Source organism: Odontesthes bonariensis, chromosome 22 (genome assembly GCF_027942865.1).
Source record: "Odontesthes bonariensis isolate fOdoBon6 chromosome 22, fOdoBon6.hap1, whole genome shotgun sequence".
NCBI lineage: Eukaryota > Metazoa > Chordata > Actinopteri > Atheriniformes > Atherinopsidae > Odontesthes > Odontesthes bonariensis.
Window position 1 is genome coordinate 31,212,327 of NC_134527.1, and position 13,361 is coordinate 31,225,687.

The 13,361-nt window shown below is 44.0% G+C and overlaps 1 protein-coding gene across 1 annotated transcript in view; it reads left to right on the top strand.

Annotated features, from left to right (window-relative positions):
• Positions 1 to 13,361, top strand: part of crb2a (crumbs cell polarity complex component 2a) — a 66,223-nt gene that overhangs the window by 18,116 nt on the left and 34,746 nt on the right. The window contains exons 4-6 of the mRNA XM_075456065.1: positions 7,076 to 7,215; positions 11,588 to 11,758; positions 11,845 to 11,958. Coding sequence (XP_075312180.1) covers positions 7,076 to 7,215; positions 11,588 to 11,758; positions 11,845 to 11,958 — 425 coding nt within the window. The remainder of the gene's footprint in view (positions 1 to 7,075; positions 7,216 to 11,587; positions 11,759 to 11,844; positions 11,959 to 13,361) is intronic.

Consider the following 13,361-nt stretch of genomic DNA (forward strand, 5'->3'; position numbering starts at 1 on the left):
CAGGCTGGTACCCCAGGAGACAGGCTGGTACACCAGGAGACAGGCCGGTACACCAGGAGACAGGCCGGTGCACCAGGAGACAGGCCGGTGCACCAGGAGACAGGCCCGGTACACCAGGAGACAGGCTGGTACCCCAGGAGACAGGCCCGTACACCAGGAGACAGGCCGGTACACCAGGAGACAGGCTGGTACACCAGGAGACAGGCTGTTACCCCAGGAGACAGGCCGGTACACCAGGAGACAGGCCGGTACACCAGGAGACAGGCCGGTGCACCAGGAGACAGGCCGGTACACCAGGAGACAGACTGGTACCCCAGGAGACAGGCCGGCACACCAGGAGACAGGCCGGTACACCAGGAGACAGGCTGGTACCCCAGCAGACAGGCCGGTACACCAGGAGACAGGCCGGTACCCCAGGAGACAGGCCGGTACACCAGGAGACAGGCTGGTACCCCAGGAGACAGGCCGGTACACCAGGAGACAGGCTGGTACCCCAGGAGACAGGCTGGTACCCCAGGAGACAGGCTGGTACCCCAGGAGACAGGCCGGTGCACCAGAAGACAGGCTGGTACCCCAGGAGACAGGCTGGTACCCCAGGAGACAGGCCCGTACACCAGGAGACAGGCTGGTACCCCAGGAGACAGGCCCGTACACCAGGAGACAGGCTGGTACCCCAGGAGACAGGCCCGTACACCAGGAGACAGGCCGATACACCAGGAGACAGGCTGGTACCCCAGGAGACAGGCTGGTACCCCAGGAGACAGGCTGGTACCCCAGGAGACAGGCCCGTACACCAGGAGACAGGCCCGTACACCAGGAGACAGGCCGGTACACCAGGAGACAGGCCGGTACACCAGGAGACAGGCTGGTACCCCAGGAGACAGGCCCGTACACCAGGAGACAGGCCCGTACACCAGGAGACAGGCCGGTACACCAGGAGACAGGCTGGTACCCCAGGAGACAGGCCGGTACACCAGGAGACAGGCTGGTACCCCAGGAGACAGGCCCGTACACCAGGAGACAGGCCGGTACACCAGGAGACAGGCTGGTACCCCAGGAGACAGGCCCGTACACCAGTAGACAGGCCCGTACACCAGGAGACAGGCCGGTACACCAGGAGACAGGCCGGTACACCAGGAGACAGGCTGGTACCCCAGGAGACAGGCTGGTACCCCAGGAGACAGGCCCGTACACCAGGAGACAGGCCCGTACACCAGGAGACAGGCTGGTACCCCAGGATTCAGGCCGGTACACCAGGAAACAGGCTGGTACCCCAGTAGACAGGCCCATACACCAGGAGACAGGCTGGTACCCCAGGAGACGTGGAGGCGGACAGCTACCTCCTCCTTTGTGGAAGGAGGAACAGGAGGAGCACTGCCTGCACAATGACCTCCAGCTGCCACTAACTTGTTTCTGCTCAAACTGTCAGAAACAGACTCCATGAGGGGGGTGTGAGGGCCCGACGTCCACAAGTGAGCTTGTGCTTACAGCCCAACACAGTGCACTGCTATTAGGTACCAGGATGAGACCCTCAGACCCAGTGTGAGACCACATGCTGGTGTAGTGGGCCCTGGGTTCCCTCTGATGCATGACAATGCTCGACCTCATGTGGCTGAAGTGTGTCAACAGCTCCTGCATGATGAAGGCATTGATGCTGTGGACCGGCCCGCTCGTTCCCCAGACCTGAATCCAGTCCAGCACATCTGGGACATCGTGTCTCCTTCCATCCACCAACGCCACGTTGCACCACAGACTGCCAATCCCATTTCACCCCTTGGCCCTACCACTTACCCCTTTCCCTCCGTTTTGCGCGTTCACGTGTAGGGGTAGGGGTGTCCCAATTCACCTTAAGACCGAGGGGTAGGGCTAGGGGAAGGGCTTTGTAGCCCTTCAAACGGAGGAGTTCGACCAGGCAGACTCCGTTCGAAGGGGTATGATATATTTCCCAGAGTACAACGCGATTACCGGGAGAACGCGAGTCTTTTTAAAAATGGCGGAAGCAAACAAAGCACCACACAAATGTAAGTAGCTCTATTTTTTTGCCATAATTTAACTGTTTTAACCGTTTTAGGTTGTGATAACTGGTGTATTGTGTGAGTTTAACAGGGTGGCAATGTGTAGTTGTTTTCTGCTATAAACGCACATGGGAAAAGTCGCTATTTACATGGAGTAATCGGTCAATGCATGTGAAGGTGCTGTTTTTTAAATTGTAACATGAGTATTTACAAGCAATGTAGTTGGTTAACCATAGAGAAGTTCCTTTTGAGTGACATGAGCATCATTTCGCTACCTATTATCACAAGTATTCATATACGTGACTGATTCACAGGGACTCCAGCACAAACAAAGAGCCTGATCAGGTTTAGCGCCGAAAACGAAGATCGGTTTCTAAAGTCATCCCCATCCCCCAAAAGAAGTAGGAAGTCCAATCCCATAATGGATTTCCTGATACAGGAGAGCCTGAAGGAGCAGAAGCGCCACGAGGAGACGGAGCAGAAAACGGAGCGCTCTTTAGCTCTGTTTGAGCGCATGATAGACAAATTTTAAGGTGAGTTTATGCGCCATGCACCTATTGTACACACAGCCACCACTACCGCATTCTGAAAAACCTTTTTTTAATTTTTTACAATGGATAAAAGTGCATGCTATAATGTCATGTCGTGTCTTGTTCCCCCAGAACATCACTGAGCCCAGCACCTCCGGTGTGCCATGCACCTTCGCTGTTCCTGCTCCGGTCATCTCGTTCTTGATGATTGCACTGTTGCCCGTTTATGTTCATATTGTTTATATTCATACTGTTTATTGTCCATATTTGCACCACACACTTTACAGCAGACACTTTAAGCTGTTATTTCTGAAAATAAGCTGCCTTACCAGTTTGTAATGTGAGCCTAATAAAAGAAATTAAGGACAAAAGGTTTGTGAGCATGATTATCACATCAACATCATATGAACGACTGGAACGGATATTGGTATGAAGAGATTTATTATACAAGGGATAACAAAAAAATTGGGGTACATGTTGTGGTCCAATCGGCAATAATTTGTAGGATGACCTGTCTGCTGGAAAGAAAAACATGGAAAGATCAGGCTTTCATCCTCCCAAACCAACACATTGATAGCACACACAATGCAGTGCATTTATAAACTATCCACTTTGCAAAGAAGTAGGGAGGATGGTGGTTTAGCAGTTCCTAATTTTAAGTATTATTTTTGGTCCTTTGTCCTTCGTGCACTTTTGGTTTGGCGTGACGCAGATACACCTGTACCATTGAGTCTGGAAGATGTACTTTTTTCCAACGTCTCTAACAAACAAGCTTCTCTACGCTTTGGCCCTATTATATCCAATGTTCTTCGTACATGGCGTCAAGTGGAATCTGAGTGTAAACTGTCCTTCAAATGGCACACTTTTTCCCCTCTCTTCAACAACAATGGATTGCTGATTGGAGGAAGACCTATCTCCTCTTCTTACTGGAGCAATACTGGTATTCATTATGTAAAAGACCTCTTTAATGGAGCTGCTTTATGTTCCTTTCAAGAACTCAAACATTCTTTCAACCTACCAGGTTCGTCCTTTTTCTTTTATTTGCAGATCAGGTCAGCCCTCAGGGCTCATGGTGTTCCTTGGCAACGGCCCCTTCCTGTTCATCCCCTATATAGACGGATTACTGTACAAAGCAAAACTGAGGGTTTGGTAACTTCACTATATACATTTATTCTTGAATTTTCTAACGCAGAGTTACCATTGGACAGAGTGTGGCGGCTTGACTGTCCTAATTTGGATACCGAATTTGAATGGGAGGATGTGTGGGTCAATATTAAGGAGGCTTCTCGTAATCCTAATCATCAGCTGATCCATTTTAATTTCATACACAGAACCTACCTCACACCTCGCAAGCTACATGTCATGGGTTTAAGAGACTCTCCCTTGTGCTCTCTTTGTACACAAAATGTACCTGGAACTTTCCTCCATATGATGTGGGATTGCCCACCAGTGGCCCAGCTTTGGACTAAGGTTGCAGCCACACTATCTAATTTACTATCAGTTACGGTACCAGTTGATGTCCCAGTGTTGTTACTTAACAACCTATCTGAATTGAATATTGATAGGCTGAAGAAGCGCATTGTGTTAGCTGGCCTGACAGCTGCTAAAAAAATTATTGTACTACGATGGAAACCCCCCCCAGGTGCTCAGCACCAGACAGTGGATTCTGTCTTTTCTAGATGTAGTATATTTGGAACTGTCTACAGCTCGGGTCCATGGAGCCACTGAAAAGACTTTAAATTGTTGGCTTCTTGCAGCTGACTCTCTAAAGGAGATTCTTAGGTGATTTACCAATATTATTTAGTTGTTGTACTTCTTCCTGTTTATTTTGGATCTTTCCCCTGTATTTGTATGTCTTTGTCTATGTCTTAGTGTGTTTCTTTGTTATTGGTTATGTATGTTCCATTAGCGCGACTTGGCGGGCGTGCTTATGGCTGCTATTCTTTTTGTTGTTATTGTTGTTTTTTTGGTTTGGTTTTGTTTTTGTTTTTAATGTCATGCACTATCTGTTTTGGTGCTGATGTGGGTTTTATTTTTATTTTTAGGGGATATGTGGAGGGATTTGTAGCAGGTGGGTTTAGGTGAGGGGTGGTGGGGGTGGGATGGTTACCTACCTACTGTACTCAGTTGTGTTTTTGCTAATTCTTCACTGTTTGTTGTAACCATTGAAATCTTTAATAAACATTTGATCACAAAAAAAAAAAAATGCAGTGCATTTATTTATGTCATCAAATCTGAACTTGGTACAAAGACAACCGCTTCAAAAATGCATGAGCTGCATGTTTATCCCAAACGGAACGAGGCGAGTAACAAAGGCTAAACGTTAGCTTATGCTTTCAGCTAGGTTAGCCAGGTTAGGATACTACTCAAATCTGCAAATCCAACGAGACAAGCAAATTGTTTCTATAATACACGATATCACAAATGTACAGTTAGAAGCACTTTCAAACACACACACACACATTATCATATTCACACGCCGGCTCTGGAAGCTACCAGCTGCTCACTCACACGCGTTATTTGCATTAATTTCTCATTATACATACCGTAACAAGATCCAGCAATGCTCCCAGATGTCGAAGACGCCTTCGCCTGATGGCACTCCGTCGATTCGACGCAGATATTTCTAAAAATATCCGAATAGCCCAGGAGAGCGCGAACACCACAGCAGCAGGCATGTTTGTTTACTTCTGGCTAAAGCTGTCGCTTTTGGTTACGTAACAACTGACGGCGCGGACTTATTACCACGGTTCCCACTCTAAGTCAGATATAAAATTCCATGATTTTCCATGACTTTCCAGAACCAAAAAACTAAATTTCCAGGACCACTTCCGTAAAACGAAATGACGTTCAAAAGATTTTAAAAGTGTGAAAACAAGATTATCTTCACCCCTAGAGCTGTTCTTTGTCTATATGAAGGTTTACACAACCACAGATATGCAGACAACAACCGCAACCGTGAAGCATATTTTTTGCTAGTCGTATGGCTCCGCAACGCGTGTTCTTCCATATTTGACAGAAATATGACTGTTTTACAAACGCTACATTTAGCTCTGTGGTCATCAATTCGCGATAGCCAGCCTCTGAAATTGTAATTTTCGAGCCAACTTTCTTGGAACCTGCATTTGCCAGGCATGTTTGCCAACTGACGCCGAACCACCACTGCCAGACTTCAGTGGGCTCGAATATATTGCATTCTAGAATGTTGCACATTACAGCGCGAAACCAAACCATCTCTGGTGAAGCGTTGTAGTTATAACCAGTAAGAAACAATGTTATACACCAAACAAAAAAGTAAGCAACAAAATACACTCAAGTTTTGCTTCTACACAACTGTTAAGAAAATTCCATGATATTCCATGACTGTGCATGCAAAATGGTCAAATTCCATGACTTTCCATGACTGGAAAATCTTTTATGAAATTCCATGATATTCCAGAAATTCCATGACCCGTGGGAACCCTGTATTACGTTCGTGAGTGTGAAGGGCTGTCCCAAGTCGAAGGGGTGACATTTCTACGCCTACCCCTCACCCCTTCAATCGAAGGGCCAAGGGGTAGGGCTAAGGGGTAGGCGTAGGGGTAGAAAATAGAAATGGGATTAGGCCATGATCCAGGTCTGAGAGGAGATCCCTCAGGAGCCCAGGCAGGTGGAGGTCATACAGGCAGGTGGAGGTCATACAGGCAGGTGGAGGCCATACAGGCAGGTGGAGGCCATAATAGCAGGTGGAGGTCACACAGGCAGGTGGAGGCCATAATAGCAGGTGGAGGTCACACAGGCAGGTGGAGGCCACACAGGCAGGTGGAGGCCATACAGGCAGGTGGAGGCCATACAGGCAGGTGGAGGTCACACAGGCAGGTGGAGGCCACACAGGCAGGTGGAGGCCATAATAGCAGGTGGAGGTCACACAGGCAGGTGGAGGCCACACAGGCAGGTGGAGGCCACACACTACTGAGCCTCATTTTGACTTGTCTTGATGAATTTCCACTGAAGTTGGATCAGCCTGTAATGTGATTTTCTACTTTTATTTTGAGTAAGACTCCAAATCCAGAGCTCCATGGGATAATCATTTTGATTTTACATTTATCATTTTCATGTTACTTTGTTCTCAATGCATTCCACTATGTAATGAATAACCATTTCAACTGGAATATTTCATTCATTGAGATCTGGGAAGTGTTATTTTAGTGTTCCCTTTATTTTGAGCAGTGTATATCTGTATGTGTGTGAGAGTATGACATTGTTAGTGGAGTCCAAAAAAAGCACAAAAAGATTGTTACTGTCTCTTTTATACTTATTAGACAAAGCGCTAGAATTGCAAATTCTGTAGAAACGGTCAAATTGACAAATGAGAAATTTTAAGCCACTTAAACCTTAGCTTCATCTGTCACTTGTGGTCACTTAGTTCACAATAATCAAAGCCTCTCAGAGCTAAATTCATATAAGAAGTTTTATTTTTTTTAACACATGTCTGAAACATTTAGAACTTTCATAATCTGCTGTATTGACACCCATTTTTGCCATTTTCAGCTATGAATGTGACTGCAGAGATACAGGATTTGAGGGCAACCACTGTGACATGGATATCCCAGAGTGTGCGTCGGATCCCTGCCAGCATGGTTCCACGTGTCTAGAGGAAGTCAATGGATACACCTGCCTGTGCTGGCTAGGTAATAAGCAACATGCTGCACTGTTCATGAGTCCATAGCATCTCTGTCTTTTGGTTTTACACAACTATTATTTTCAGACTGGCAAGGCCACAGAATATGAATCATTTTACCTGCACTGTGGTGATTATTTCTATTTACTTCTAAAGTCATATTTTGAATACGGGACTTCTATCACACGCTACTTGACCACATTCCAGTACAACAAGTTTGGAGCACCCCATCGCACAATGCTCTCAGCTAAATCTTGGACAATATTGTGTCTGTTACTCATTTTAGATGGTAACAATAAGATAAGTAGGATAAATAGTATGTTACTACAGCTTTAGCTAGTTTCCATGCATGAGGCAACCAAGATACAAGGCAGAATATGAGAGGTTCTTGTCGTCTTTTCCTGATGATACTGCCTGTTGTCAACTCAGAAATTCCAACTTTCCTGTGCAAATAGAGCTCCCCAGAAGCCATGCCAATAGAAAATGTAAATATGACATCACACTCAGTAAAGTTACTTGTTATCAAGTTATCAAAAGAAAGTAAGTCTGATGTCACAATGTTGGGAAGCGCTTGAAAAAAGATCAGAGATGTTCTGCCACTTCTAATTTTTCCTGTGGAAGATCAATGTACATGTAAGAATAGGCCAATTCACTGCACACATATTGTCTTTAAAGGTGGGGTCTGAGATCTTGGAAAAACGGTTCCTGCAAGCTATATTTTTGAAAATACACAACCTTGCCTCTCCCTTCAGCCCACCCCTCGAAACCACGCCTTCAAAACACATGAACGAGTCACGAGTCTATGAATGCGCAGGGGGGGGCTGACGGTTGATTGGCGTGTCAGAATCCAATAGAAGTAACTCTCATCATTACTTCTATTGGTCAGACATTTCCTCTTGCTACACCCTCTACAATGGACTAAAATATTTAGTTTTTTTTCCAAACATTCTATTTTAGTGGGTGCAATGGGGTCGTGAGGAGGTTTTCAGACAATATGATAAAAAATGCTCCAGAAAACATCTCATACCCCACCTTTAAGTCACTTTAAGGGAGATTTTTGTTAGATGATGCTGTTATAAAATCAAGATTTTATTAGAGCAGAGTGACACAACAACAAGCTGACACGTAGAGTTAACAGGCGGCTTATCAGTCACAAAGTTTAGTTGTCAGAAACGGAAAAATATGTATTTAATTAGGAAAACATCATCAATAATATACTAATTAATATTAACACCTGAAAATGTTGCTGACATTTTTTGCAAATGACCATGGTGCCACGTGTTCTGACAGTCGCCCTGGACATAAAAAAAAAAAAGAATAAATTACACTGTGGGCCTACCTTGTGGGTTGAAACTATCGGTGTCAGTGTCTGAGAAGTTCGGCAAACAGATTGAGTTATCATCTTTAGTCAACATTTTAGCAAGCTAGAAAATGCTAATTAACACTAATCATGATTAATTTTTACATGTCTGCTCCCCTTTTCCATCACTTGTATCTCCTATGTGGGAGAAAAAAGCTCCTCCCAGTGAGGATATGAGAGAGGAAGGCCATTAAGGACACACCAGAACTCCATTGTTCTGAGTAAAAGGTCTAGAAGGGATTGAAAGATTCCCCAAAAATGATAGAATTGGGGTCAATTTTAAGGTCATGAAAAGAGACACAAGGAAGCCTTAATTATCATAATGAAAAGTACCCACTGAATCCGGTTGAATGAAAGTATGATGTAATTTTACCAGCCCAAGGTATATTATTTAGCAAACATTTTTTGAAAACTAGACTCCACAATTTGACCTATATTCTTTGAGAAGATAAGTCACAGTCTGTTGAGTCTATCAAAACTGAATACAAATTTGGATATAATGATGATATTACACATATACATATAACAATGAATGTCCTCAACCATGTACAGTATGGTTGTATGGTATGGAATCTAGAAAAATACTAGGAAAATGTATCCTCTGCACAAAATTTTAAATTTTTGTTTGCAATTAATAGACCCACTAAAATTAAATACTGAAAAGCACTGCAATGTAATAGCTTACAGCTGCCGTCGGCAGGTTTTCAAAATTCCGAGTCTAAAGTCGGAAAATTCGAACTGATACAACTTTCAGGTCCCTCCCCCAACCTCTAACAAGCTCCAAACCGCCCCCCAAACCCCTCCCCCTCTGTGGATGAGGTTGTGCACGTGAGTTCACACCAGTGTGCGCGCACACAAGCTGCGGCAGACTCACGCTCAGCGGGCTCGATAGCAGCGTGTGCACAAGCTGTGATTGACAGGTAGCGATTCCTCTCCCCTAACGTGATTGGTTAAAAACAGCCGGGAGCGCTCGGTTTTTGCAAGCATGATTACAGGCTTCAGAGGGAGCTACAGAATTCGGGATTTTTCCTAAACAGCCTATTTAATATTCTACTTCCAGAATCCCATGACAGTTCAAGCTAATATGACCAAAAAAAAGTTGCAGACAGCACCTTTAAATGTTATATATGTGTATATATAATAATGATAAAAATCATTTGATTTTTATCATTTTTATCATTGATATGTCATCTCAAGGCACTTCAATAGTACAGTCCAATTCATTGTAATCATAATCCAATCAAATCCAATTAATCAAATTTAAAATGAGTTAAATTCATACATGTAGAACCAATTCAAAAACAATTTCCTAGCTAAGGAAACCAACAGATTGCACTGAAACTTGTCTTCAGTCCAATCTCCCGTCTTGAGCGTGCCTGAGGCGACTGTGGAGAGAAACGACTCCCTTTGAACAGGAAGAAACCTCTGGCAGAACCAGAACCAGGAAGGGTGGCCATCCGCCTCCACCAGCTGGGGTTTGAGAGGACAGAAAAGAGGGGACAACAAACACTGTAACACCGTTCAAAGGATACCTGTTGGAACAGGGAAACACGAGTTAATCTCACATGTACATAATATCATTTGAGAAATTAAATGTGGGAAAAAGAGAGTAAAGTGAGGAAAGGTGGGACAGATGAGCTCCCCCAGCAATCTGGGCCTATAGCAGTTTAACTATGGGATGTTTCAGGATCACCTGAGCCATCCCTAACTATAAGCTTTATCAGAAAGGAAAGTTTTAAGCCTGGTCTTAAAAGTGGAAAGGGTGTCTGCTTCCTGAAGCCAAACTGGCAGCTGGTTCCACAGAGAGGGGCCTGATAACTGAAGGCTCTGCCTCCCAAACTGGCAGCTGGTTCCACAGAGAGGGGCCTGATAACTGAAGGCTCTGCCTCCCAAACTGGCAGCTGGTTCCACAGAGAGGGGCCTGATAACTGAAGGCTCTGCCTCCCAAACTGGCAGCTGGTTCCACAGAGAGGGGCCTGATAACTGAAGGATCTGCCTCCCATTCTACTTTTAGAAACTCTGGGAACCTCAAGTAAACCTGCAGTCTGAGAGCAAAGTGCTCTGTTAGGAAAATATCTAACAATGAGATCTTTAAGATATGATGGAGCTCGGTCATTAAGAGCTTTATATGTAAGGAGAAGAATCTTAAATTCTATTCTGAATTTAACAGGGAGCCAATGAAGAGAAGCTAAAACTGGAGAAATATGATCTCTGCTGTTAGTTCTCATCAGAACTCTGGCTGCAGCATTTTGGATCAGCTGGAGGCTTTTCAGAGAATATGTGGGACAGCCCAATAATAAAGAATTACAGCAGTCCAATCCTGAAGTAACAGATGCATGGAGCAGTTTTTCTGCATCACTCTGAGCTGCAGAGAAGTGTGTAAGACTACAACTCTGCATCCTGGTCTGAGCCCTGGGTTGTCATGTTTTAGGGTGGCAAATAAATTCATCCATATTTCTAGAAATGAGAGCTGCTCCTTCCAAAGTGGGATGGATGCCGTCTCTCCTCATCAGACCAGGTTTTCTCCAGAAAGATTGCCAATTATCTCTGTAGCCCACGTTGTTGGCTGGACACCATCTAGACAACCAGCGATTGTAGGACGACATGCGGCTGTCATCACTGGTCAGATCTGGCAGGGGTCCAGAGAAAACTACGGATTACACACCGATGCAACATTAATTTTAGTGGCGCAACCGGGTGTCATTAACGCCGACGTGAATAACTATTTTACCATATTTACGTTTATCCTTAGCCAGCAGTTTTAAATAGGATTCTATGTCGCCCGCTCTGGCCCCTGGAATGCATTTGACTATGGCCGCTGATGTCTCTAATGCCACGTTTCTGACTATAGAGCTGCCAGTTACCAGGGTTTTGTCCTCAGCGGGTGTGTCGCTGAGTGGGGAAAATCTGTTTGAAACGTAGACAGGTTGATGGTGCACCACGGACATGTTAGTACATATGTGTGTATAGTATGAGTACGGCAGATATGGTGATATTTATCTATTTTTTTTCCTCTGTCCAGGTTATAAAGGACCCAACTGTGAAATTGATATAAATGAGTGTGCTGAGCAGCCCTGTGAGAATAATGGGGAGTGTTTTGAGCGCTCAGATCCTTCTCATTGGGAGCTGGACTGGGAGCTGAGCTTTGCAGATGCAGCTGGTTATATCTGCCAGTGCCAGCCAGGTTTTGCAGGTCAGTAAATGCAAATTAATCTATCTGCAAATAATATAACTTATTTTCAATGGTCTCATTAACCTTTGCTTTGTTTTGCATCACAGGAGAGAACTGCTCTGTAAACATTGATGAGTGTGAGTCTGAACCCTGTAAGAATGGAGCCACTTGTGAGGATGAGATCAATGGTTACACCTGTGTTTGCGCTGATGGATTTTTAGGTAAGTTTCCTGATCATCAGGTGGATGATAACCTATGGGGTATGTCCTCTGCTCAGGGCTGGTCAATTTTGTGGTTACAGCTTCTTTATTCCCAGACAGCATCTGAATTTATGAGAAATGACAAGAAAGTGTATTATATGTCACTTGTAGACAAGCAGCACATTCTCTGTCTGAAAATACAGCTATACATTCTACTCAGCTAGCTGTATTAAATATTTCTTAATTTGTAATGAAACACACTAAAGAATGAAAGTCACTGTAGTTACTGATTATTACTATTATGAAGTCACATTGTAACAGAGGAGTGAGCATGTGGGTGAATGAATGCTCGTGCATGTGTGTGTATGTGTGTGTCAGTTCTATAACAAAGGCTTTACACGAGCTGTGTATGGTAATGGTGGAAGGGGCTGCAACCACACCCCACTCCAGAGATCAGGAGCAGACAGGAAAGGTCCCCGGACCAGGTCAACCAACAATGAGGCAAGGAAGAGAGAAACCACGTGACCACAGAGTGTGAAGGACCCTGCACATCCATTTAAAGATTGGTAGAGAGAGAGAGTCATCTGTTTTGGACAATATTCTGTATATTTTGGATAGTAATTTTGGAGTACTGAGGTAGGGAAGTTGTAGGGGTAGTTGGCTGATTGTATATTTCTTACTTATTATGGATTTGAGTTGTTGATATTCTAAAAAAAAAATTGCAGCTGATACCATAGTGTAAAATGAGTTAAATAAATTATATAAGTTTCAGACTTTTGATTATATGTTCTAAAAACTTTATTTTGTGGTTGTTCATCTGAGTAAAAGTCACCCTTGTTTTGTTTGGAAGGATGTCACGATTGTTCTAGATGGGTGTATGACTACATGGGAGGAGTGAAGGCTTGGATTTTTTTTTTTTAATTTCCACTAGGCTGTCAGAGAGGAGTTGATGTTACGGATATTGAAATACTTATTATGCTTGATATTTGGGCTAATAAATGGAAAGTTTGATATTTCTAAATTATCACAAAATGCTTCTTCAAGATTGACATCATTTGGGGATATATTGTAACCTATTGGCTAAGAAATAATGATGGAAATTGGGTAAATCTAATCTACCACAATCTCTGTAAATTTTCTGTGAAGTTTTTAAGCCAATATGTGGTGACTTATTTTTCCAATCTATGCATAAATCTAGAGACTTGAACCAATTAGGGGATGGTTTGATGGGTATCATTGAGAAAAGGTAATTGATTTTTGGTTGGCTCATCATTTTAATGATGGCAACTCTCCCCATGAGTGATATGGGGAAGGAAATCGATCGTCTTCTATTGTCTTTAGAAGCTGAACATAATTGAGTTTTGTTTTTTCTGAAAACCTTGGGGTAAATGCTTACGCCTAAATATCTTACATATCCTGACTGT